General features: G+C 44.0%; 1 protein-coding gene across 1 annotated transcript in view; it reads right to left on the bottom strand.

The window, feature by feature from the left end:
- LOC112068302 (MAM domain-containing glycosylphosphatidylinositol anchor protein 2) overlaps window positions 1–26,480 on the bottom strand; it is a 171,513-nt gene that overhangs the window by 129,304 nt on the left and 15,729 nt on the right. The window contains exons 4-5 of the mRNA XM_024135406.2: window positions 6,523–6,852; window positions 4,112–4,405 (exon numbers count right to left, since the gene is read on the bottom strand). Coding sequence (XP_023991174.2) covers window positions 4,112–4,405; window positions 6,523–6,852 — 624 coding nt within the window. The remainder of the gene's footprint in view (window positions 1–4,111; window positions 4,406–6,522; window positions 6,853–26,480) is intronic.

Below are 26,480 nucleotides of genomic sequence, written 5' to 3'. Positions count from 1 at the left end.
TGACGGGCCTCCAGGCAGTGCTGGACGCGCTCAGACAAGCCCGGGTTGATCGCGAACCCGAAGAAATGCAAACTAGGGTTTGAGGTGGTGGAGTACCTGGGGTATTTGAAAGCCCCAGGAGAGGAAGGTTCACGCGGTACGTGACTGGCCTGTTCCACGCACCAAGACCCAGGTCAAGTCCTTCCTGGGACTGGCAGGATACTATAGCCGGTTTATCCCCAACTTTGCGGCTATAGCTTCCCCTTTAACGATCTAACTAGGGCCCGCCACCCGAAAACAGTGAAATGGACGGACGAGACAGAAGCGGCGTTCAGCCGCTTGAAGGAAGCGCTGTGCTCCCATCCGATTCTCGTAACACCCGATTTCCTGGTGCCGATGTTGGTCCAGACGGATGCATGTGACACGGGACTAGGGGCCGTTCGGTCCCAGATACACGATGGGGAGGAGCACCCCATCATGTACATCAGCCGAAAGCTGATACCCAGAGAGAAAAAAATACTCTATTGTTGACAAAGAGTGTCTAGCGGGAGTGGGCGCTAGACACTCAAGTATTACCTGTTAGGTACCCACTTTCACCCTGGTCACGGACCATGCTCCCCTGGTCTGGATGGCCAGGGAAAGAGACACAAACGATCGGGTCAGCAGGTGGTTCTTGTCCCTTCAACGCTTCTCTTTTTCTGTTGTGCACAGGTCAGGGGCGAAGCATGGAAACACGGATGCCCTATCGAGAAGGGAGACATACGTCGCACTGATGACAGTGCCCTCCCCGACAGAGCTAAGGGGGGTACAGCAGGTCAGCCACCAGGGGGAGACTCGACGAGGCCTGGTGACAGACGGAGTATACATCACGAGGCGATGGCTCCATCTGCTCGACGTGCCAGGTCTCGACGGGCTCTCCGGCCAGGAAATTGGGCCTGATTAGGGATTGGTGACTAATCAAGGGCTGATTGCTCACCAGCTGTACAAGTCCCATAAAGCTGCCAGAAGGGCAGCACACAGGGGAATGACCTGGGGAGGAAAGGACTCTCGTATAGTTGGGGACGGTACCAGAGGTAACAGGAGGGAGTTCAGTTGTTGATCCCCACAGGATACAGCAAGACCCGGAGACCAGAAGACGGTATCCCGGAGAGGGTCTCTTGGGGGAGACTTATTATTTTCTTTTGGACTATTATTTTAATAAACACCTTTGAAACTGAGCTAATCCTACTCTGTCTGTGTCTGATCTGTGTAAACGTTTTGACACAACCCCCTGGTCTGCCACAATATCCACATAATTTTCCGTCCTCATGATGCCATCTATTTTGTGAAGTGCACCAGTCCCTCCTGCAGCAAAGCACCCCCACAACATGATGCTGCCACCCCCGTGCTTCACGGTTTGGATGCTGTTCTTTGGCTTGCAAGCCTCCCCCTTTTTCCTCCAAACATAACGATGGTCATTATGGCCAAACAGTTATATTTTTGTTTCAACAGACCAGAGGATATTTCTTCAAAAAGTACAATCTTTGTCCCCATGTGCAGTTGCAAACCGTAGTCTGGCTTTTTTATGGGGGTTTTGGAGCAGTGGCTTCTTCCTTGCTGAGCGGCCTTTCAGGTTATGTCGATATAGGACTAATTTTACTGTGGATACAGATACTTTTATACCTGTTTCTTCCAGAATCTTCACAAGGTCCATTGCTGTTGTTCTGGGATTTATATGCACTTTTTGCACCAAAGTACGTTCACAGAACGTGTCTCCTTCCTGAGCGGCATGACGGCTGCGTGGTCCCATGGTGTTTATACTTGCVTACTATTGTTTGTACAGATGAACGTGGTACCTTCAGGCATTTGGAAATTGCTCCCAAGGATGAACCAGACTTGTGGAGGTCTACAATTTATTTTCTGAGTACTTAGCTGATTTCTTTTGATGTTCCCATGATGTCAAGCAAAGTGGCACTGAGTTTGAAGGTAGGCCTTGAAATACATCCACAGGTACACCTCTGACTCAAATGATGTCATTTGGGGCGGCAGGAAGCCTAGTGGTTAGAGCATTGGACTAGTAACCGAAAGGTTGCAAGATTGAATCCCCTTGCTGACAAGGTAAACATCTGTCGTTCTGCCCCTGATCAAGGCAGTTAACCCACTGTTCCTAGGCTGTCATTGAAAATGTGTTCTTAACTGACTAGCCTAGTTAAATAAAGGTTAAAAAAAACAATTAAAAGATGAGCCTATCAGAAGCTTCTAAAGCCATGACATCATTTTCTGGAATTTTCCAAGCTGTTTAAAGGCACAGTCAACTTAGTGTATGTAAACTTCTGACCCCCTGGAATTGTGATACAGTGAATTATAAGTGAAATAATCTGTCTGTAAACAATTGTAGGAAAAATTACTTGTGTCATGCACAAAGTTGATGTCCTAACTGACTTGCCAAATCTATAGTTTGTTAACAAGAAATTTGTGGAGTGGCATTTACCCTGTCATATTTACACCAACACCATGAGCCAAAGGAAATCCCACGGCCCCGGTTGTTACTGTTGTTTGCCACTCCTGTTTCTGCAATTCCTAGGTGTGCATAGCACTGCGTACAGTAACAGACAACTGTCATGTCCTACACCTCCTTATCTGTGTCAATACACTGTTTAGTGCACTCATCCAGAAAGAGCAGGACGGGAAGAGAGAGAGGGGGGGTAGGGAGAGGGGGAGGAGGAGTGGCATCTGCATCCCAATGCTACAGCTAGGCTATGTTCMAAATGGCACCCTATTCCCTATATAGTGCACTACTTTTGACCAGAGCCCTATTGTTGTAGTTCTGATTGTACCTGGCTAGGTCTCACTATGCCCGGCTCTCTGGGCACAGCCCTCCTTCCTCTTCAGCCCCCCTTTCCCCTAGCCTCCTTCTCGCCTGTTTCTGCACAGTCCACAAACCTCAAACGGTTCTGCTGGGGCCACACTAAGGACAACTCTGAGGCCAGGCTGCCTGGGGTGCTCTCACTCCAGTGACTCAGTGAGAGCTTCTGTGAAATAGTGTGTGTGGCCTAGTGACAGACACACACACACACACACTACCGCATTAATCCATGAATGCACACAGGCACGCTCAAAACACACAGACCTTCATGAATCCATGAACGCACGCACATGCACACGCACACACACACACTTCCTACGGCTCATCATTCCTCACCCACCTCACGGTCCATGTATTTTTGCGTGGTGGTGGGAGGGATATAAGGTCACAGATCACAGATTTTTCAGAGGCTTGACACTAGTAAGTTAGAAGCGGTGATCCGAGCGATGAGCAGCTCTGCATTTCTATAAGCCATCTTCCCAACACAGACGCTATAAATTAGACTGGATGTTTCTCACCCTATGTAGTGCACTACTTTTGACCAGAGTAGTGCACTACATTGGGAATTGGGTTCCATTTGGTATGCATCCATCAAAGCTCTATGACCTCTAATAGTGTCTTCCTCCATCATGTCACCAGATAATTTCCTCGTACGCATGTATGTACAAGGTCAATAAACGTTATGGATTATGCAATTATAAAATGCCTCTCGTTTCTCTTAAGTGTAGGCCGCTAATGGTCATTAACACTGAGACCCTTTCCGTCACGTTTTCGGCATGACTGAGTTAAAGTCGTGTCTAAATGTTTTCGTTGAATGTGAAACGTACATAGGGAATTGATTATGTTACGTTAACCTTTCAACCTGGGGAAATTGAATCCAGGAATTTTAATGATTAGCCGAGGCGAGATGATTTGCGAAACGAGTAACACACCAAGGTTATGTGCTGTTACTAATTGAAATGAATGATGTATTGAATTGATGAGGTATGATGTAGCGAACAAAATATAATACCGATAGCAACATAAGAAATTCCCACACATCTAACTTAAACCCCTTAAAACGTATGTGCATTCCAGTGTACAGTCGACTCCTGATAAGTGCCAATCAGATTGCAAGTCACAATTCAAATATATAATTTTGAATTTTGCACGGTTCACCCACCTCTCCTGACCTCCTCCTTACAGAGACCTATCCAGCTCATGGAACCAACGTAACCTACCATGGTCCAAACCCATTGCATTTATCAGAAGTGTACTGGAAAAACAAAGTATATCCAGAATACTCACATTGCACGGTGAGCTCCACCAGCGCTTCCCGGGGCTTCACATTGAAGCCGTTGTACTGGCTGGTGGCGCAACGGTAGGTTCCAGTCATCTCCCGCGAGACATTGACGATGCGCAGCACACCATCGTAGCTTTCTGTCTGAAGGCTGCCATCGGGCATAGGCACCTCCTTGTCGGCCCTCGACCAGAGGATGATGGGCTTGGGCTTCCCCGACACCAGGCACTGCAGGTCCACTGTGTCACCCTCCTGGACCACCATGGGGGACTTGCCTCGCGGCACCGTCAGCTCCGGAGGGACTGGGAGAGATGGAGAAAGAAACTTAAAGTCACTTAACTTTACGTGGTGCTACTTTGTGATGTTTCGTTGCGTTACATTGCTTTACATGTTACCTTATGTGATGTTACCTTATGGGATGTCACTTTGCGTAATGTTCCTTTATGTGATGCTATTTTAAGTTCCGTTTACGCAATGTTACTTTACGCAATGTTACTTTACGCAAAGTTACTGGGGTAGAGCCACGTTTTATCCCAACCCAGCACTAACACTTTATTTAACTAATCAACAAATCACCTAGACCTTGAAAAGCTGAATCAGGTGGGCAAGAACAAAAGCCTGCACACCCTATAGTTCTTCAGCCAGGATACGGGGTTGGTAGACAGTATATCACAAATCACTCAGTGGGACGCAGGAAGCCCTTCGATTTTTTGCCCTGTGCATTCTGACCATCCAACCCTCTGAACAACCCCATCATCGTCCCCCCTCTCCAACAGCGCTATGACTGTGGTATCCTTGTTTCAATTCATCCTTCATCCCCTGCTACTGCAATCCCAATCCGCCGCTGCCACACTGAAATAAAAAGCTATGAATACAAAATAGCGCCAAATATGTAATAGAGTAAGGGAAGGGAACACAGAACAGAGAGGCAACGAATGAACAGACAGGTCTCATTTATTTGGCGCGTTTGAGGGGTAGCCATCTCCCCCTGAGCTTTCAGCTCTGCTCCCCTACGGGGGTTCTCTGCCAAAGGCATATACTATCATTCCAACCCAGGCCAATCATTCTGGATAGGCTTTACTTTGCTTAGCCCAAATGGATTTTAGTAATGCATGTTGGAGGCTTCTTCTCTGCTCCATTGGTTAATATACTGGAGGTGACAACAAAGGCAAATGCAGGTCTTAAAAATGTGAATCTGACGAACCGATCAAGACAGCTAGATAAGAGGGAAGGAAAGAACACACACCACCTGAGACTTACGTAAGTAGTTGCAGGAGACCTGTGCCAGAGAGGGAAGCATGTGTGTGTGTGTGTGTGTGTGTGTGTGTGTGTGTGTGTGTGTGTATTCCAGGTTGATGCACATTAGCATGTCCTACAAAGGCTCCCGCACAAATAGACCCATCTATTTCTGGGTTAATGCGTTGTAGCTACTCACAAAAGTAGTTTTAATGGACTTCAATGATCCTAATGGTCAGCTCCTTGATGTTTTTAAGTTCTCCTTCCGCTTCATTGCAAATTTACCAATCCTCCCGCCCACAACAGGAATAATAATGTCCGGGCTTATCATCAAACATTTGATGTTCCGCTCCGGCATTACTAACTCATTATCAATTGTTTTTAAGAAAAAACACCTAAAGATCTTTTGCATCAGTTCGTACGCCAACAAACTAAAGGAAAATTACAGAGGGAGTAGCTAATTAGGAGAAAATAACACAGGTGACCCTACACTAGCAGGCTGTAAATAATCATTAGGTTTGGAAGTAGGAATGTGCATATTAGCGACAGATTTAGGCCTGATTGAATGGACAGATCCCAACAATCTGGCCCGAAAACACTCACATTAGAATCTGGACATTACTGGAAACTCATCATGCTTTAAAACCCAACACATAAGGATTATGGACTGTATATGAATGGAAGTCTGTGTTTTTGCCACGTCTGCCCATCGTTCAGTCATGGCGTGTCCTTCCTATCAAAGTACACATACTTTGTATGTACTTTGTATGTACTTTGTGTATTGCCTACTAAGAGGGGTAGGTAGGGGTGTGGAGGGGCTGTCCCATCATCTCATCCTTCATAAACACTGAAAGAGCTTGATGACTTTCCATATCCCTGTAACCCAGGGCTCTCCAAACTTGTTCCTGGAGAGCTACTGTCCTGTAGGTATTTGCTCCAACTCTAATCTAGAACACATGATTCTAATAATTAGCGGGCAGATAAGCTGAATCAGGTTAAATACAACTGGGGTTAGAGCGAAAACCTACAGAAGGGTAGCTCTCCAGGAACAGGGTTAGAGAGCCCTGCTGTAACCTATGTCGTCCTGTAATGATGAGCCCTACAATATGCTACTTTAGTCAACTGTGCCACAAACCTATTAAACGACTAGAAGGACAACAGTACAGTACAGTCCATTGCTCACCTGTAGTCGAAGAGATATTGACGTCGATGCTGACTTCAGGGATGCCGCCGTTCTTCAGCGCCGCCACGCAGGTGTACGTGCCAAAGTCTGTGAACTTGAGGTCAATGATGTCCAGGTTGGTAGTGCCGGGCTGGACGTCGGGGTCGGTGTGGGTGATGACCATGCGCTCCGAACTGCGCAGCGGCCGGCCATTCTTCAGCCAACTGAACAGAAGCTCCTCAGAGGGCGTTGCCTCTACCTGGCAGGAGATCTTGACCTCGCGGCCGATTTGGATGTTGTCGTCGTTGTGGTACGGGTCAGGCGTGATCCAGAAGCGCCCCTTCTTTAGCCCTACGGAGAGAAAGAGTATTAGGCTACATCAGCACTGATGCTAAGAATTTTGGTTCCGTGTTTGTCCTATAAATAACTACTGTACTGATTGTATTTATAATTATGGCTGCCACCTGGGAGCACAAAGGGTGTCAGTTTTTAATAAAGACGGCTGAACGAAAGCTAGCTAGGAGAATATTGGTGTCAGAACTGGAATCCGAAGTCACGTCTCCCTTTAGAGACCAAGAAAAAACACTGGGTATAAGTCATTGTATACTATACAGTGGCAAGAAAATGTATGTGAACCCTTTTTTAATTACCTGGATTTATGCATACATTTTACATATAATGTGATCAGATCACATTTTATCACATCAGTGTGCTTAAACTAATAACACAAATGATTGTATTTTTCTATATTGAATACATAATTTAAACATTCACAGTGTAGGTTGGAAAAAGTATGTGAACCCCTAGGCTAATGACATTTTCAAAAGCTAATTGGTGTCAGGAGTCAACTAACTTGGAGTCGACTCAATGAGACGAGATTGGAGATTTTGGTTAGAGCTGCCCTGTCCCATAAAAACACTCACAAAATGTGAGTTTGCTATTCACAGGAAACATTGCCTGATGTGAACCATGCCTCGAACAAAAGAGATCTCAGAAGATCTAAGATTAAAGAATTGTTGCCTTGCATAAAGCTGGAATGGGTTACAAAAGTATCTCTAAAAGTCAGTCCATGGTAAGACAAATTGTCTATAAAAATTGAGACATTTCTACTCTTCCTTGGAGTGGCCGTCCTGCAAAGATGACTGCAAGAGCACAGCGCAGAATCCTAGAGTGTCAGCTAAAGACTTACCGAAATCTCTGGAAGATGCTAACATCTCTGTTGACGAGTCTACAATATGTAAAACACTAAACAAGAATGGTGTTCTTGGGAGGACACCATGGAAGAAGCCACTGCTATCCAAAAAAAACATTGCTGCACGTCTGAAGTTCGCAAAAGAGCACCTTGATGTTCCACAGCGATACTGGCAAAATATTCTGTGGACAGATTAAACTAAAGTTGTGTTGTTTGGAAGGAACACACAACATTATGTGTGGAGAAAAAAAGGCACAGCACACCAACATCAAAACCTCATCCCAACTGTAAACTATGGTGGAGGGAGCATCATGGTTTGGGGCTGCTTTGCTGCTTGCTATCAGCTTGCTATCATCGACGGAAAAATGAATTCCCAAGTTTATCAAGACATTTTGCAGGAGAATGTAAGGCTATCTGTCCGCCAATTGAAGCTCAACGGAAGTTAGGTGATGCAACAGGACAACAACCCAAAAGACAGAAGTAAATCAACAACAGAATGGCTTGAATGACTTCAACAGAAGAAAATACGCCTTCTGGAGTGGCCCAGTCAGTCCTGACCTCAACCCAATTGAGATGCTGTGGCATGACCTCAAGAGAGCACTTCACACCAGACATCCCAAGAATATTGTSGAACTGAAACAGTTTTGTAAAGAGGAATGGTCCAAAACTCCTCCTGACCGTTGTGCAGTTCTGATCCACAACTACAGAAAACATTTGGTTGAGGTTATTGCTGCCAAAGGAGGGTTAACCTGTAATTAAATACAAGGGTTCACATACTTTTTCCAACCTGCACTGTGAATGTTTACACGCTGGTTTCAATAAAGACAAWACAATTATAATTGTTTGTGTGTTATTAGTTTAAGTAGATTGTGTTGGTCTATTGTTGTGACTTAGATGAAGATCAGATCATATTTTATGACCAATTTATGCAGAAATCCAGGTAGTTCTAAACGGTTCACATACTTTTTCTTCCCACTGTAACTATTGTAGGTCCGAGAGACTTTCCTGGTCAGGTTATGTGGTCAGGACAAACTTATTAGGAACGGCTAATAAGAGCGCAAAAATAAGAGCCCAAGTCCCAGATTCTCTGAGAGAGGTTGCATTTTAGTGAATGAACAAATTACTTGAGGTTGTTTGTTTTCCGACTTCATTGTAACTGTCACACACTTTTCCACAAAGACAGCGGTACATGTTTCACAACAAGAGGCTCATACATTTTTTTACCATATTGTTTTCGATAAACATCACTTTCCCATTTACCTCAGAGTTCATATGCATATTTGCAGGACAATAAAAGCATTAAAAATATTAGCAAAAATATTTCCAATGTACCAATTTATAATCAATTTATAATTTATAATGTAAATAAGTGATCTACCAGTAGTCTCTCAGGCCCTTTTCCATTTACTATATATTTGGTATCTAATACTTTGAAACAACAGGAAAATATTTGTGCCTTCAGTTGAATTCAAATGTTTGAGCAGGCAGCTTCAAAGGTTAAAGCCACAATTGAAGTAAAACGTCAACTCAGAGGACACAGGCAAAGGGGATGAAAAACTTCCAATACAAAAATAGCTGTTCCCACACTCCCAAAAACAACATATATTATTTAAACATGATTTTTCACAATCAAACAGTGAATGTATTTGTAAATGTTAGTTTTACGCTTGTTGTAAGTCCATATGCCATCTCTCCAGAGTTGCGTAGTGGCCAGCACCTACAAATAGCCCAGGCGAGTGTGTGTGAAGCATCATATTGTCCCTATTAATCAAGATGAAAATAAAATGCCTCCAAGACACTGACTTTGAGAAAACCACTGCACCACTGGATCAAGCCAGAATGATGAATGTGAAGTCACTCGCTCATACAGTAGGGCTACATTAATAGTAAGTGACTACAGATGGAGTCGTGAAGTGAATCAGCCAGCTTCATTCAACAATATTTATTTTGTAAGTAATGACATCCACCTTGTGCTTGAATGTTACGCAAGTAATTTTACTAACATGGCAAAAAAAGAAAATGTCAGTGAAGCTTGCTAGCAGCAGGCAGGCTACAACAAGCTAAATCAGCTGATGAAATCACTGGTGACCGATATACAGTACTTAAAAATATTTTGTGCAGGAGTGTTTTTACAACTTTCTGACTGTCAGAGTATGCACCTGTGTCTGCCCCAGTGCCATTGTTTCATAGCAAGTGAGTCATCCCCAAGACAGATTGTGGGATAGAATGGCTGCGAATGGACTTAGAATTGGTTGAATATTGATAAGTGGCAGTTGGGATATCGAGTGTGATGTCAATGCTCATTTTGGCAAAAACACTTGCAGACTTGAGTGATCACTATCGAAAACAACAAGTGGACACTCGATAAAGGGCTTAGGGCCAAGTGTTTTGACCAAAATGATACTAAGCCCAGAAAAGCCCAAATTATTGTACCGTTATCCAATAGATATGATATACAGTGTATTAGGAAAGTATTCAGACCACTTACATTTTTCCACATTTTGTTACGCAGCCTTATTCTAAAGTTGATTAGATATTTTTTTCCCCTCATCAATCTACACACAATATCCCATAATGACAAAGCAAAAACAGTTTTGTAGAAATGTTTGCAAATGTATACATTAAAAAAAATGAAATATCACATAAGTATTCAGACTCTTTACTCAGTGCTTTGTTGCGATTACAGCCTCAAGTCTTCTTGGGTATGATGCTACAAGCTTGGCGCACCTGTATTTGGGGAGTTTCTCCCAGTCTTCTCTGCAGATCCTTTCAAGCTCTGTCAGGTTGGATGGGGAGCGTCGCTGCACAGCTATTTTCAGGTCTCTCCAGATATGTTAGATCGGGTTCAAGTCCGGGCACTGGCTGGGCCACTCAAGGACATTCAGAGACTTGTCCTGAAGCCACTCCTGTGTTGTCATGGCTGTGTGTTTAGGGTCATTGTCCCGTTGGAACCTTCGCCCCAGTCTGAGGTCCTGAGTGCTGTGGAGCAGGATCTCTCTGTACTTTGCTCTGTTCATCTTTCCCTGAATCCTGACTAGTCTCCCAATCCCTGCTGCTGAAAAACATCCCCACAGCATGATGCTGCCACCACCACGCTTCCTCGTATGGATGGTGCCAGGTTTCCTCTAGATGTGACGCTTGGCATTCAGGCCAATGCGTTCAATCTTGGTTTCAACAAACCAGAGAATCTTGTTTCTCATGAGCTGAGAGTCTTTAGGTGCCTTTTGGCAAACTCCAAGCGGGCTGTCTTATGCCTCTTACTGAGGAGCGGCTTCCGTCTGGCCACTCTACCATAAAGGCCTTATTGGTGGAGTGCTGCAGAGATGGTTGTCCTTCTGGAAGGTTCTCCCATCTCCACAGAGGAACTCTGGAGCTCTGTCAGAGTGACCATCGGGTTCTTGGTCACCTCCCTGACCAAGGCCCTTCTCCCCCGGGTGCTCAGTTTGGCCGGGCGGCCAGCTCTAGGAAGAGWCTTGGTGGTTCCAAACTTCTTCCATTTAAGAATGATGGAGGCCACTGTGTTCTTTTGGACGTTCAATGCTGCAGAAATGTTTTGGTACCCTTCCCCAGATCTGTGCCTCGACACAATCCTTCAAACTCATTTTATGTTCTAACATGCACTGTCAACTGTGGGACCTTATATAGACAGGTGTGTGCCTTTTCAAATCATGTCCAATCAATGAATTTACCACAGGTGAACTCCAATCAAGTTGTAGAAACATCTAAAGGATGATTAATGGAAACAGGATGCACCTGAGCTCAATTTAGAGTCTCATAGCAAAGGGTCCGAATACTTATGAAAATAAGGTTTCTGTTTTTTATTTTTAATACATTTGCCAAGAATTCGCTTTGTCATTATGGGGTATTGTGTGTAGATTGATGAGATAAAAAAAAATCCATTCTAGAATAAGGTTGTAACRGAACAAAATGTGGAAAAAGTCAAAGGGTCTGAATAATTTCAGAATACACTGTATAGGCTACAACACATTACGCAGGACAGAAAAACATAAAAGTCCATAGATGTAGCTAGCTACAGTATATGCTCTCTTTGTTGTTGTTTTTTAAAACTTTTACCCCTTTTTCTCCCCAATTTCATGGTATCCAATTGGTAGTTACAGTCGTGTCTCATCGCTGCAACTCCCATTCGGATTCTGGAGAGAGGCGACGGTCGAGAGCCGTGCGTCCTCCGAAACACAACCCAGCCAAGTCGCACTGCTTCTTGACTCAATGCCCGCTTAACCCGGAAGCCAGTTGCACCAATGTGTCAGAGGATACACCGTACACCTGGCGACCGTGTCAGCGTGCATTGCACCCGGCCCGTCACAGCGCGATGGGACAAGAACATCCCTGCCGGCCAAACCCTCCCCTAATCCGGATGACGCTGGGCCAATTGTGCGCCGCCCCATGGGTCTCCCGGTCGTGGCCGGCTGCGACAGAGCCTGGACTCGGCCAAGGATCTCTAGTGGCACAGCTAGCACTGTGATGCAGTGCCTTAGAGCACTGTGCCATTCAGGAGGCCCTAGTAGATGCTCTCTTGGGTAAATAAATGAAAGCTCCAGCAGGCTAATCTTTTTGAGTGTGTGGACTGTATTACTGTATTATATTATATGGACTGGAATTACGTACCTAGTTCAAACCATGATAAAGCAGGGAGAGAACATGCGATTCTGGTGCAGCACATGCGGCCTACAAAGTTACAAGTATAGGCTAGCGACTTTGATTTTAATTTTGAAATATAATAGGGCCTTTCATAATAATTCCCCTAATGTTATTAGCTTTCTCTCTATAGTGTTGCTTTACTCCTACCTCGCTTTCAACAGTTAAATGAAGTAAGTTTTGTTATCCTTAKCTTCATCATTCTAATGACATGTTTGAATAATATAGAACTAGAATTGGATAGAATAGTTATGGCTCTGAATAAATAACTGCTAGCCTACCACCATCACGTGTTCACTCTTCTTTCAAACTACCCGTGAGTTCTATAGGCTGCTGTATTTAACATTCAGCAAACAAGAGATTGGGTCCCTCTTTGAATAGTCTATTGGTATAAGAAATGCTAAAAAAAAGTATGTCCAGCAAGCTATTCTAGTCTAGCTTTTCCTGCATGGGACTCCAAGAGCTAAGGAGCATTTTTTAAGGAGCGAGGCCAGCGGAGCACAGGTGCGTGAGTATTGCACAAGAGACAGAGGCTACAAGTTAGAAGCTTATTATGCACAGTGCATCATACATTAGCTAAATATAAGGCTAATACTGCATAGAATGTATTACCTGAAAGAGGTGGGCTAGGACATCTATCTATCTATAGGCCTATATATCAATCTTGAACAGGATGATCTATTTTGGATAGAATTTGAATGGAATTGATGGAGGGAGAGAGAGAAAGAATGTGAGAGAGGGCTCGCACATGTACTGATTTAAAGCAACGATATTCGAGTGACAGGATGTTTTAAAACTCTGCAGCTGCAATAAAATGTTTTTTTAATCTTTACAATTAAAAAAACAAGGTGACCCCCGAAAGCCAAATGGGGATGTGTAAATTAGACGCACATTCAGTCTTTATAATGCTTGAGCAAATGTAGGCCTACCTGTCGCAAGAAAAAGTTACCGTGATGAGATGATAGGTCTACATGCATTGTGAACTGTGCTCCATACTGAGATGGGCTGTCTGTCCCCACCCTGAACGTTGATGATTCATCATGCAGAGAGCAGAGAGAAGGCCGTAGAGAAGCCAGATTTAGACATTGCATATAATTTATCAGTTCCATTTCACTTCAAGCTCTTCATATAAATAATTTATTATAATTTACCGGTTTCTTGCAGTTATTTATCCCTGGAAAGGGGAGTGGTTTTAGGCGATAAATCTCAGTAACCGGTTTCCACCATTCAACCCTAGCGAGCATTGTCTCAAATCAAATCAATCATCACTCATATGATGGTGGTTTTCATTGCAGATGAAGACATCCACGACCTATGTTGTGAATTCTCCTTTTAAAAGCCCTGTCTGCCAGTCCCTGTGTCACACGCATTCTCTCTCCCCCTGAATGAGTTGTGTAACCCTGCCATCCATCTCTCCTTTACTCATACCTGCTGAGCACAGAGTAGACTGCAGGCGTTTCCGTGGCAGGAAAGAAAGCACTGTGGGACTGGGGATTATCATTCAGAGAGATCGGCACGCTGCTTCAGATGCTCTCTGCTCTGCTGTCCTCTTCCCTCCTCTACTCTTCTTCTCCTCCCTTCTCCCTCTCTCCTCCTCTCCCCTTCCCATCTTCTCTCCTCTACTCACCTTCCCTCTCCTCTCCCTCCTTCTCCTCCCCTCTCCCTTTCTCCCCTGCCATCCTCTCCTTTCCCCATGCTCTATTCTGCTCTCCTCTCCCCTTCCCTCTCTCCTCCTCTCATCTTCTCTCCTCTACTCACCTTCCCTCTCCTCTCCCTCCTTCTCCACCCTCTCTTCGTGCTCCTCCCTATCTGCTCTCCGTCCCTTTCCTCCTCCCTGTCATTCCCTTGCCTCTCCAATCCTTTTCTCCTCTCCCTAGAGAACTTCTACAGAATATCCCCATCTGCCCGCCAGAGTGTCCACTGGTTCTCCATCTTCACTCTAGGGTCCTTGGCCAGCCATCGACCAACTGCCCCTCGCTATAGCACCACTCTCACCAACAGCCCTCACTTGCAAGCCATGAATGGAAATAGGATGCATTGCGAGTCAATCAATTATTTTGGAACAAATTTGATGAAAATCTGATTAACATGCTGATTTACATACAGGCGAAGGGGGTTCGGAGGGCAGCCAAGTGGCAACATTAGGGGAAGGCTGTATAAATAATACCCTCGCTCTGCCCCTGGTAAAAATGCAGTGGTAGCTCAGGCAGATCATGGCATGCAAGGAGTCAGCTTGGCTCACCTCTTGTTGGCGAATTTGCAACTTAATCGATAGAGTAATTGAGCCGGAATGGCTGGAATCTCCTTCGATGAGCGCATAAAGTCTTTGAGGTGTGGTGATTGGGAATCCCTCGCATGCATACAGCCATTATCAACAAAGCTTTTATATTACTACTTACGAGACGGTGTGTTAGACGAGGTTAGACCGATCTTCACACAGATAGTCTAGGAAAGTAACTTGCAAGGCAGAGAGCCGAGTTCCGTCAAGTCCTGGGTTTAATTTCATTTCAATTTGTTCATCTCAACAGGGCTGTTAATCCTGACACTTGAGCTAACTCTAGAAAGTAACTTTAAAAAAATGCTTTCGAGAGAGAAGTCTAACGCTGCACTATGTTTGATGCTACACAGTAAGGGACATGCCATTTCCCTTGGTAGTACATGCATTTAGTGTACAGGCGTAGCTTTCATCTGAGAGTCATAGACTTCATACTCTAACAAGCGATTTAAAAAGGGCTACTTCAATGAAAACGAGAAAACAAATGGCTAAAAACACTGTCTAAGATCGAGCCACTTAAGCGCTAACGCTGACCTCAATCTTTCAGTGACAAAAAAAAATGGTTTGTTTCCTTGGATATGACCTTACTAGAATCCAGGCTTCACAGATGGAACCTCAGTTGGAATTGTGTATCCTTTAATTAAGAATTGGCCTACCTAGATCTTCCCACAATTCGAGCAAGTAGATCGTATAAAATCCTGGAAACGTATTCAATTCTTTCTAGCTCTGATTACTCAGATGCCATACAACAATAGAGCATTGTACAGATATGCAGCCATGGTCAATTCCAATCAAACCAAATTCAATCCGTATTGTCATTGATACAACCCAATTTGTCAGGAAATGCCCCAACCACCTAAACCCTAAAACCTTCCAGTAGATCCCAGAGAGAGTGAGAGAAATACAGTTCAGAAAGAGCATTGACTTTTTCTTTGTAACGTTAACCCCACAAAAACATACCATAACCACAGAGAGCACTTGCACGATCCTCCACCTGCTTTTAATGAGGACAGTTTCTCCGATAGAGCGGCCCACTCATCAATTAGGCCAGACTGACAGCCAGAGAAGGCCATTGATCAGGCCTTTTTCTGCTGAGGCAAACACTAGTGCTGCCACCTGCCCAGGACTCCCATTATATAATGGAATCTATGCAGTATAACTGGACTGTTTGCCCCCTGTCTCTTATACACATCTAGATGTGTATAAGAGACAGAAATAACTGATATATCCTACCGCCATCGCATGTTCACTCTTCTTTCAAACTACCCGTGAGTTCTATAGGCTGCTGTATTTAACATTCAGCAAACAAGAGATTGGGTCCCTCTTTGAATAGTCTATTGGTATAAGAAATGCTAAAAAAAAGTATGTCCAGCAAGCTATTCTAGTCTAGCTTTTCCTGCATGGGACTCCAAGAGCTAAGGAGCATTTTTTAAGGAGCGAGGCCAGCGGAGCACAGGTGCGTGAGTATTGCACAAGAGACAGAGGCTACAAGTTAGAAGCTTATTATGCACAGTGCATCATACATTAGCTAAATATAAGGCTAATACTGCATAGAATGTATTACCTGAAAGAGGTGGGCTAGGACATCTATCTATCTATAGGCCTATATATCAATCTTGAACAGGATGATCTATTTTGGATAGAATTTGAATGGAATTGATGGAGGGAGAGAGAGAAAGAATGTGAGAGAGGGCTCGCACATGTACTGATTTAAAGCAACGATATTCGAGTGACAGGATGTTTTAAAACTCTGCAGCTGCAATAAAATGTTTTTTTAATCTTTACAATTAAAAAAACAAGGTGACCCCCGAAAGCCAAATGGGGATGTGTAAATTAGACGCACATTCAGTCTTTATAATGCTTGAGCAAATGTAGGCCTACCTGTCGCAAGAAAAAGTTACCGTGATGAGATGATAGGTCTACATGCATTGTGAACTGTGCTCCATACTGAGATGGGCTGTCTGTCCCCACCCTGAACGTTGATGATTCATCATGCAGAGAGCAGAGAGAAGGCCGTAGAGAAGCCAGATTTAGACATTGCATATAATTTATCAGTTCCATTTCACTTCAAGCTCTTCATATAAATAATTTATTATAATTTACCGGTTTCTTGCAGTTATTTATCCCTGGAAAGGGGAGTGGTTTTAGGCGATAAATCTCAGTAACCGGTTTCCACCATTCAACCCTAGCGAGCATTGTCTCAAATCAAATCAATCATCACTCATATGATGGTGGTTTTCATTGCAGATGAAGACATCCACGACCTATGTTGTGAATTCTCCTTTTAAAAGCCCTGTCTGCCAGTCCCTGTGTCACACGCATTCTCTCTCCCCCTGAATGAGTTGTGTAACCCTGCCATCCATCTCTCCTTTACTCATACCTGCTGAGCACAGAGTAGACTGCAGGCGTTTCCGTGGCAGGAAAGAAAGCACTGTGGGACTGGGGATTATCATTCAGAGAGATCGGCACGCTGCTTCAGATGCTCTCTGCTCTGCTGTCCTCTTCCCTCCTCTACTCTTCTTCTCCTCCCTTCTCCCTCTCTCCTCCTCTCCCCTTCCCATCTTCTCTCCTCTACTCACCTTCCCTCTCCTCTCCCTCCTTCTCCTCCCCTCTCCCTTTCTCCCCTGCCATCCTCTCCTTTCCCCATGCTCTATTCTGCTCTCCTCTCCCCTTCCCTCTCTCCTCCTCTCATCTTCTCTCCTCTACTCACCTTCCCTCTCCTCTCCCCTCTTCTCCCACCCTCCTCTTCGTGCTCCTCCCTATCTGCTCTCCGTCCTTTCCTCCTCCCTGTCATTCCCTTGCCTCTCCAATCCTTTTCTCCTCTCCCTAGAGAACTTCTACAGAATATCCCCATCTGCCCGCCAGAGTGTCCACTGGTTCTCCATCTTCACTCTAGGGTCCTTGGCCAGCCATTCGACCAACTGCCCCTCGCTATAGGCACCACTCTCCACCAACAGCCCTCACTTGCAAGCCATGAAGAAATAGGATGCATTGCGAGTCAATCAATTATTTTGGAACAAATTTGAATGAAAATCTGATTACATGCTGATTTACATACAGGCGAAGGGGTTCGGAGGGCAGCCAAGTGGCAAACATAGGGGAAGGCTGTATAAATAATACCTCGCTCCTGCCCCTGGTAAAAATGCAGTGGTAGCTCAGGCAGATCATGGCATGCAAGGAGTCAGCTTGGCTCACCTCTTGTGGCGAATTTGCAACTTAATCGATAGAGTAATTGAGCCGGAATGGCTGGAATCTCCTTCGATGAGCGCATAAAGTCTTTGAGGTGTGGTGATTGGGAATCCCTCGCATGCATACAGCCATTATCAACAAAGCTTTTAATTTACTACTTACGGACGGTGTGTGACCGAGGTTAGACCGATCTTCACACAGATAGTCTAGGAAAGTAACTTGCAAGGCAGAGAGCCGAGTTCCGTCAAGTCCTGGTTTAAATTTCATTTCAATTTGTTCATCTCAACAGGCTGTTAATCCTGACACTTGAGCTAACTCTAGAAAGTAACTTTAAAAAAATGCTTTCGGAGAGAGAAGTCTAAACGCTGCACTATGTTTGATGCTACACAGTAAGGGACATGCCATTTCCCTTGGTAGTACAATGCATTTAGTGTACAGGCGTAGCTTTCATCTGAGAGTCAGAGACTTCAATACTCTAACAAGCGATTTAAAAAGGGCTACTTCACATGAAAACGAAAAACAAATGGCTAAAAACACTGTCTAAGATCGACCACTTAAGCGCTAACGCTGACCTCCATCTTTCAGTGACAAAAAAAAAATGGTTTGTTTCCTTGGATAGTGACCTTACTAGAATCCAGGCTTCACAGATGGAACCTCAGTTGGAATTGTGTATCCTTTAATTAAGAATTGGCCTACCTAGATCTTCCCACAATTCGAGCAAGTAGATCGTATAAAATCCTGGAAACGTATTCAATTCTTTCTAGCTCTGATTACTCAGATGCCATAACCAATAGAGCATTGTTCAGATATGCAGCCATGGTCAATTCCAATCAAACCAAATCAATCCGTATTGTCATTGATACAACCCAATTTGTCAGGAAATGCCCCAACCACCTAAACCCTAAAACCTTCCAGTAGATCCCAGAGAGAGTGAGAGAAAATACAGTTCAGAAAGAGCATTGACTTTTTCTTTGTAACGTTAACCCCACAAAAAACATACCATAACCACAGAGAGCACTTGCACGATCCTCCCCGCTTTTAATGAGGACAGTTTCTCCGATAGAGCGGCCCACTCTCAATTAGGCCAGACTGACAGCCAGAGAAGGCCATTGATCAGGCCTTTTTCTGCTGAGGCAAAACTAGTGCTGCACCTGCCCAGGACTCCCATTATATAATGGAATCTATGCAGTATAACTGGACTTTTGCCCCCCCCCCCCCCCCCCCAAAAAAAAAAACGAAATATACTGTATCTCAACTGCCTATTCCGTTTGCCTCATGGAGAAACAGACCAAGTGGAGATATGTGTAAATTAATAAATTGGGTGAGTTGCATGGTCAGCAAGCCCAGCTCACCCCCCGAGCCCAGCTCTCCTACCCGCCCGCACCACGAACGGCTAAATAAGTTATAAACCAGAGTCAGGTAATTTTCCTCCTACCGAACGCCTTCAAAAGCACTGAAATACTGAATGCCCTCTCAAGATATTTGACGCGTTTCGCAGTTCGGTTGTATTACGATAGCTAAAGTGCGCCTGCCATTTATTTCATTGATGAGTTCTCGTCATTGCTGAGGGTATACCTGCCAGTTTACTCCAAGCAGGATGCTAAGGGAGGCTGGATTTCCACCGTCCAGCCCCACTCTCAGAAAAGGTCCACAAAGAGTTAGTCCTTTTGTACAGTGCATGCATCTGTGAAAAATGACTATTAAAGCCCAACGTACAGTGGGGCAAAAAATTATTTAGTCAGCCACCAATTGTGCAAGTTCTCCACTTAAAAGATGAGAGAGCCTGTAATTTTCATCATAGGTACACTTCAACTATGACAGACAAAATGAGAAAAAAAATCCAGAAAATCACATTGTAGGATTTTTAATTAATTAATTTGCAAATTATGGTGGAAAAAAGTATTTGGTCAATAACAAAAGTTTATCTCAATACTTTTGTTATATTACCCTTGTTGGCAATGACAGAGGTCAAATGTTTTCTGTAAGTCTTCCAAGGTTTCACACACTGTTGCTGGTATTTGGCCCATTCCTCCATGCAGATCTCCTCTAGAGCAGTGATGTTTTGGGCTGTTGCTGGGCAAACACGGACTTTCAACTCCCTCCAAAGATTTTCTATGGGGTTGAGATCTGGAGACTGGCTAGGCCACTCCAGGACCTTGAAATGCTTCTTACGAAGCCACTCCTTCGTGCCTGGGCGGTGTGTTGGGATATTGTCATGCTGAAAGACCAAGCCACGTTTCATCTTCAATGCCCTTGCTGATGGTAGGCTTTTGTTACTTTGGCCCAGCTCTCTGCAGTGCATTCACTAGGTCCCCCCGTGTGGTTCTGGTTTTTGCTCACCGTTCTTGTGATCATTTTGACCCAACGGGGTGAGACTGCGTGGAGCCCCAGATCGAGGGTGATTATCAGTGGTCTGGTATGTCTTCCATTTCCTAATAATTGCTCCCACAGTTGATTTCTTCAAACCAAGCTGCTTACCTATTGCAGATTCAGTCTTCCCAGCCTGGTGCAGGTCTACAATTTTGTTTCTGGTGTCCTTTGACAGCTCTTTGGTCTTGGCCATAGTGGAGTTTGGAGTGTGACTGTTTGAGGTTGTGGACAGGTGTCTTTTATACTGATAACAAGTTCAAACAGGTGCCATTAATACAGGTAACGAGTGGAGGACAGAAGAGCCTCTTAAAGAAGAAGTTACAGGTCTGTGAGAGCAGAAATCGTGCTTGTTTGTAGGTGACCAAATACTTATTTTCCACCATAATTTGCAAATAAATTAATAAAAACATCCTACAATGTGATTTTCTGGAAAAAAAATCTCATTTTGTCTGTCGTAAGTTGAAGTGTACCTATGATGAAAATTACAGGCCTCTCTCATCTTTTTAAGTGGGAGAACTTGCACAATTGGTGGCTGACTAAATACTTTTTTGCCCCACTGTAAGTAGACCCAGAGTAAAGTGGCAAGAAACACAATGAGATTACATGGGCGGCAGGTAATCTAGCGGTTAAGAGCATTGGGCCAGTAACCGAAAGGTTGCTGGTTCAACTCCTGAGCAGACTAGGTGAAGAAATTGTAGATGTAGTCTTGAGCAAGGCACTAAACCCTAAATGACTTAAATGTAAGTGCAATCCCCCTCTGCTGCTACCCCACAAATGAGATTCTACAATCTGTGCTGTGGGGCAGCGTGGCAGAGCTTTCCAAGTCACCGGAGGCTGAATATCTTATTTGAGAGAGGTAGTCGAATGAACAACCCCTCATTGCGGCTGCACAGCACAGACCATATCAAGGTTATTGTCTGATGAGTTGTCTGTTTATCATCCATGAAGCCTGTGTAGAAGAACTTTGATGAAGGACCAGGCAGACAACGGTTCACTCTAACACATTTTTTTGCGAGCGTCTACAAAACTGTAGAATAATACAACGGCTGCCACTCTGTAATCTCCTTGGTTGGTGAATAACAACAATAAGAGTGAATAATTCTGTCTTATGTTGCCGTATCATGGGGTTACACTGGAACACCTTCACCAGTATGATGTAATTATTATATCGTACGTTGAGCACAAGCATCCAGATTCTATAGTATTTCAACACTTACTACACATTTACACTACAGTATTCAATGTCCTTTGAGGTTTTTACAGACTAAGAGTCACAATCTTTCCAAAAATAACCAAAAATAATACTTTGGAAGAAGACTGTCACAAATCCTAGATTGGAATGTATGGATGTGCTTTTTCTCCATAGTAGAACAAAAATGCTGAGTGTGGAGTCAGTATTGCCTTTCCCTTTGGGTCTTCTACCACCCAGGGTCTCTCTAGCTGAGCTCCTAGCCTGAGCTGCCTCCAGTCCTTCTCTCAACGGACTGATCTCCTGCCTTGGCAAAACATCTGAATCCCGCTAACAAACAAACAAACAAACAAACAAACAAGCAATCTCTCTCTCTCTCTCTCAATTCAATTCAATTTGCTTTATTGGCATGACGTAACAATGTACATATTACCAAAGCTTATTTTGGATATTTACAATATAAAAATTAAAATGAGAATCAAAATTGTCAACAGGACAACAGTAACAACAATAACCAAGTGTCAAAATAACCATACATTCAACAATAACAATAAACGTACAGTAGAGTACATGTGCAGGTTGATTGGTTTGTCAGACACTGTCCCTCAACTTATGGCAGGCAGCAATGTAGTGCGCTGCCAACCCACAGCTCTCTGCGTCCTCCCCCAACAGGACGGGTAGCCTACTCTCATCAGAGAGGTCTTTGAAACCTTGAATAAGGGTTTCAAATTTGGGGAAATGACACTCTCTAATTGTTTTATATTTTTGACATTTTGTCAGGAAATGCAGCTCTGTCTCACGCTTCGAACACACCGACTGCGTCATTGCATCACTGCTGCATAACATTTTGCGCAGCTAGGCAACTATACTGATGCAGGTACCTTTTGCAAATGGTCGCATGCGGTTGGACACATGGAGGAGAGAATCATTTTCGCAGTATCCTCAAAACCGTGTCTTTTTGACACAACTGCTGACAGCTACAGGGACATAAACACAAAAAATGCTGCTTGGAGACAAGTGTCCACGATAGTAGGATTGCCAGGTCAGTTTAGTAGTGAGCTTGTGCTAGATGTGGCTAGCTACCTAGCTAACCTAGCTTGCTAACCTAGCCAATGAGGTGTGTGTGAAAGAAATAGTCAAATAAATTATGCTAGTTACTACCCCTGATAACTTTACCAAATGTTCATGTTTGAAAGAGTGTGAATGCTAGATAAATAGTAATGGAAATGGTAGATACTACTGTACCCCTGATAATTTGGTCAAATAACCGTGTGTGTCTATGTGTATAGTAGGTGACATGTCCATGATAGCTATCTAATAACTATAGTTATGCTAGGTAATGGTTTGGCTTAACAGAAAGCTCCACATTTGCATGGGGAGGGGGAGGGAGGGAGGGGGAGGGAGGGAGGGGAGAGTGGAGAGAGAGAGAGAGAGAGAGAGAGAGAAGAGAGAGAGAGAGAGAGAGAGAGGAGAGAGGAGAGAGAGGAGAGAGAGGGAGAGGGGGAGAGAGGGAGAGAGAGAGAGAGAGAGAGAGAGAGAGAGAGAGAGAGAGAGAGAGAGAGAGAGAGAGAGAGAGAGGAGAGGAGAGAGAGAGAGGAGAGAGAGGAGGAGAGAGAGAGAGAGAGAGAGAGAGAGAGAGAGAAGAGAGAGAGAGAGAGAGAGAGAGAGCGAGAGAGAGAGAGAGAGAGAGAGTGTGACACGGAAAACCTGGCTCCCTGTAGAGGAAAGGCTGTGCACCACATGCACAATAGCAGAACCTGACGCTTCGAACACACCGACTGCGTCATTGCGTTTCGATACACCAGAAGTACATTCATTTCCAATGGAACGCTGCATTGCGTTGCAGAGGCATTTGCAGTGCGTTCTGTGTGGTGCATACGTTCGATAAATCGAACGTATGCATCAAATTGTATGAGTGGACTTGACAGAAAGTAGCAAAATATGAATGTAGATTTTTTTTGTTGCACACATTCAGTAAAAATTTGGGATTAACATAAAACAGTTTGATTGCATAATTTCTTTACATTTTTTTATTTATTTTGATAAGTATATTATTTATTCGATGACATCCTCAAATTAATTGTGACAGCCTATAATATAATTTCCTCCAAAATGCAGTTTTGGAGCGAAATGCAATAATAAATAGTCAAGATAGGCAGAGTAGGCTCTTTCAACAATGAGACCAACGTTGAGGAAGGTGGTCTTGATCGCGCTGTTGGGCCGGGACCAGCCCCGCCGAAAGCGCAGGTCTGTGTGGGTTCAGAGATGGTTAAAGTCCCGAAGCAGGCAGAGGAGTTCCACCGTCTTTCAAGAGCTTCGACTGTTTGGAGAGGAATTCCGAGTTACTTTCGTCTGGACCGAAGCCAGTTCGATCACCTGCTCCAGATGGTTGGAGCCAGGATCGCCCGGATGGATACCAACTACCGGGTCCATCAGCCCAGTTGAACGCCACATACCGGGAGTCATCAGCCAGTTGAACGCTGGCGATTTGTCTCCGGTAAGCTACATTCTAGTACATTTTTAAAGCCTTTGATCCATAATTGATTGATATTTGATACTTGTTTTTATGTGCAACCTAGCTAGCTAAAGGCTCTAGTTTAATAGTCCTATTTGACATCAGATGTACTTTTACAGAATGTTCATTGGGACTATAACTTTTCCCAAAGTTGGTTTATAATCCTTTTTTAATTAAGCAATGTTACCAATGAAAAGAAAGGTGCCTTCTGCCTGATGAAGGATTGTTATGATGGTTGATGAGTATTACAATATAATTAGTATAGAAATATAAACAGTAATGAGGTAGCTATATGAGTAGATATAATATGTGGGTGGAATTCAAGTTATACACAATATTTATCATTATCTATTTAGATTCTTGGTGACAGGGGACTCCTACAGGACCATAGGATTCAGCTTCGGATTTGGACGGTCCACGGTGGCAGGCATTGTCCCTCTGTGGACAAGCCATTTGGGACTGTCTGGTTGTGAATACATGCCTGTCCCAAGGAGGAAGACTGGAGGGCCATCGCTGCTGAGTTTCTGGAGAGGTGGAATTTCCAACTGTCTTGGCTCCATTGACGGGAAACATGTAGTAATCCAGGCTCCACCGTGCTCAGGTTCGCAATTCTACAACTACAAGGGTACATATTCAGTTGTATCTTGGCTGTAGTGGATGCTATCTACTGTTTCCGTGTTGTCGATGTTGGTGCTTACGGCAAGGGAAGTGATGGCGGACCCTCCGGGACTCTGCCTTTGGCCAGGCACTTCAGGATGGCACCTGGATATTCCACCACTCTGCATCACTCCCTGGGGCTGAAGACCTGGGACCTGTTCCCCACATCTTCGTCGGCGATGAGGCCTTCCCTTTAAGACCCAACCTCATGAGGCCCTACGCTGGACGCAGCTGCCATTGCCAAAGCTGGTAAGGATCTTTAACAAACGACTTGTCTAGGGCAAGGTTAGTTGTTGAATTGCGCCTTTGGGTTCTGGCAAGCCCGATGGAGAATGATCGGAGAGTGCTTGGTCTCAGCCCCTCAAATGTCCGATGCCTGCGTGAAGGCCACTGTGTTCTCCACAACTACCTGCGGAGGTCATTCCAGGAGCCGCTCGGATGGAGATGGGCACGCCAAATGGTCACCTTCCTGATGTCACAGGGCAGGTGCCAACAACGCCCCCAGACAGGCACTCCAGGTGAGGGAGAAGCTGACCACCTACTTCTCATCGCCAGCAGGTGAAGTCCCATGGCAGTATGCCGTGGAGTGAAACGGCTCTTTTAGAGCCCCATAACACAAAGGTTATTTTAAGAACCCCCACCTCTGTCCATAAATTGCATTTTTTCCCCCAGATTACTTTATGTATCATTGTCTCTCTTCATTTGGAAGCTATATTTAAGTGACATTTGGAGTAAAGACCACACCTTAATAACCCTTCCCTCTCCCATTAACGTCAGTATTATACACACCTGGCATGGTACATCAGGTGAGCGGGAGCACTAATTAAGGTTATACGACATACAGTTAGTATGATAACAGAAGGGAAGGGTAACTTAGGGTCCATAAATAGTACAGTTTACCACCATGTTCACTGGCCTGACAAAATACAGGTGGAAAAAAAACGAATTAGGAAGAGAATGTGTTTTTACTTTCATCTTGTCTTAGATCTGCAAAGGTGTAGGGAAGAATTAAGCAGATTAAGTCTAAATTAGATATGAAACACTGTGAACTATGAAAACATTATAATTTAATAAGTATTCAAGTACAGGAAAGAACATGACAGGTATGTGTGTTGTAAAAATGTTTAAAAATTGAACTATTGAAAGAGGTGTATGTGCGTGTAAAAAATAAATAAATGAATGTGTAGCCTTGAATCTGTAAGAGAACAACAGAGAGCATGTATTTTTGGACAACTGCAGACCATTAAAGGGACTACTCATAAAGCCTAGACGTAGTAGGGGAACTTCAGACATGGCCATAAAAGAGAGAGAGGGCAGGGCACTGGAGATCTGAGGTATGAAGAGGTGTGTGTGTGTCTCTGAAAAAAAGGAATAATTATGTAGCCATAAACAGCTAAACAAACAAATGGTCCCTGGACGTCATGGACAGTCGATGGAACATAACTTCACAAAAAGTTTCAACACCCTGGTTTTCAAGTGGTTTTAAAGGAATATAATATATTGACTTTAGTCTCGTAAGAGACAAGAGGATCTGTGAAACTCGTATGAGTTTCATTTCAGAAATCTATGTTAACTAATAATGAATGCTATCCTAAGAATTTATAAACAAATTATTTATGAATTGACTGAATTTAACAGAACTGACGTGTGAAAAAAGGTACAATGAGGGAGGTCAAAACAGCAACCAGACAACTCCTTCTTCCTGTCCTTCTGTGAGATGCTCGGCTAAATTGACTCCATTTCTGAAAGGAGAAGAGAAAAACAACACATACAAGCTTAACATAATATGACACCATAAAAGGTGAGATTTATGTTAACTAAATACTGCTTGTATAGTGTAGTTAGTGGCATAAATATAGGAACAGTGTGGTAAAGTTGGTATACTTGCTGTTTTACTCATGAATTTGTATTTCAGAATCTCTCTCAAAACAACAAC

This window comes from Salvelinus sp. IW2-2015, unplaced genomic scaffold (genome assembly GCF_002910315.2).
Source record: "Salvelinus sp. IW2-2015 unplaced genomic scaffold, ASM291031v2 Un_scaffold358, whole genome shotgun sequence".
In the NCBI taxonomy this organism is placed as follows: domain Eukaryota; kingdom Metazoa; phylum Chordata; class Actinopteri; order Salmoniformes; family Salmonidae; genus Salvelinus; species Salvelinus sp. IW2-2015.
This window is presented reverse-complemented; position numbering and strand designations above follow the sequence as displayed.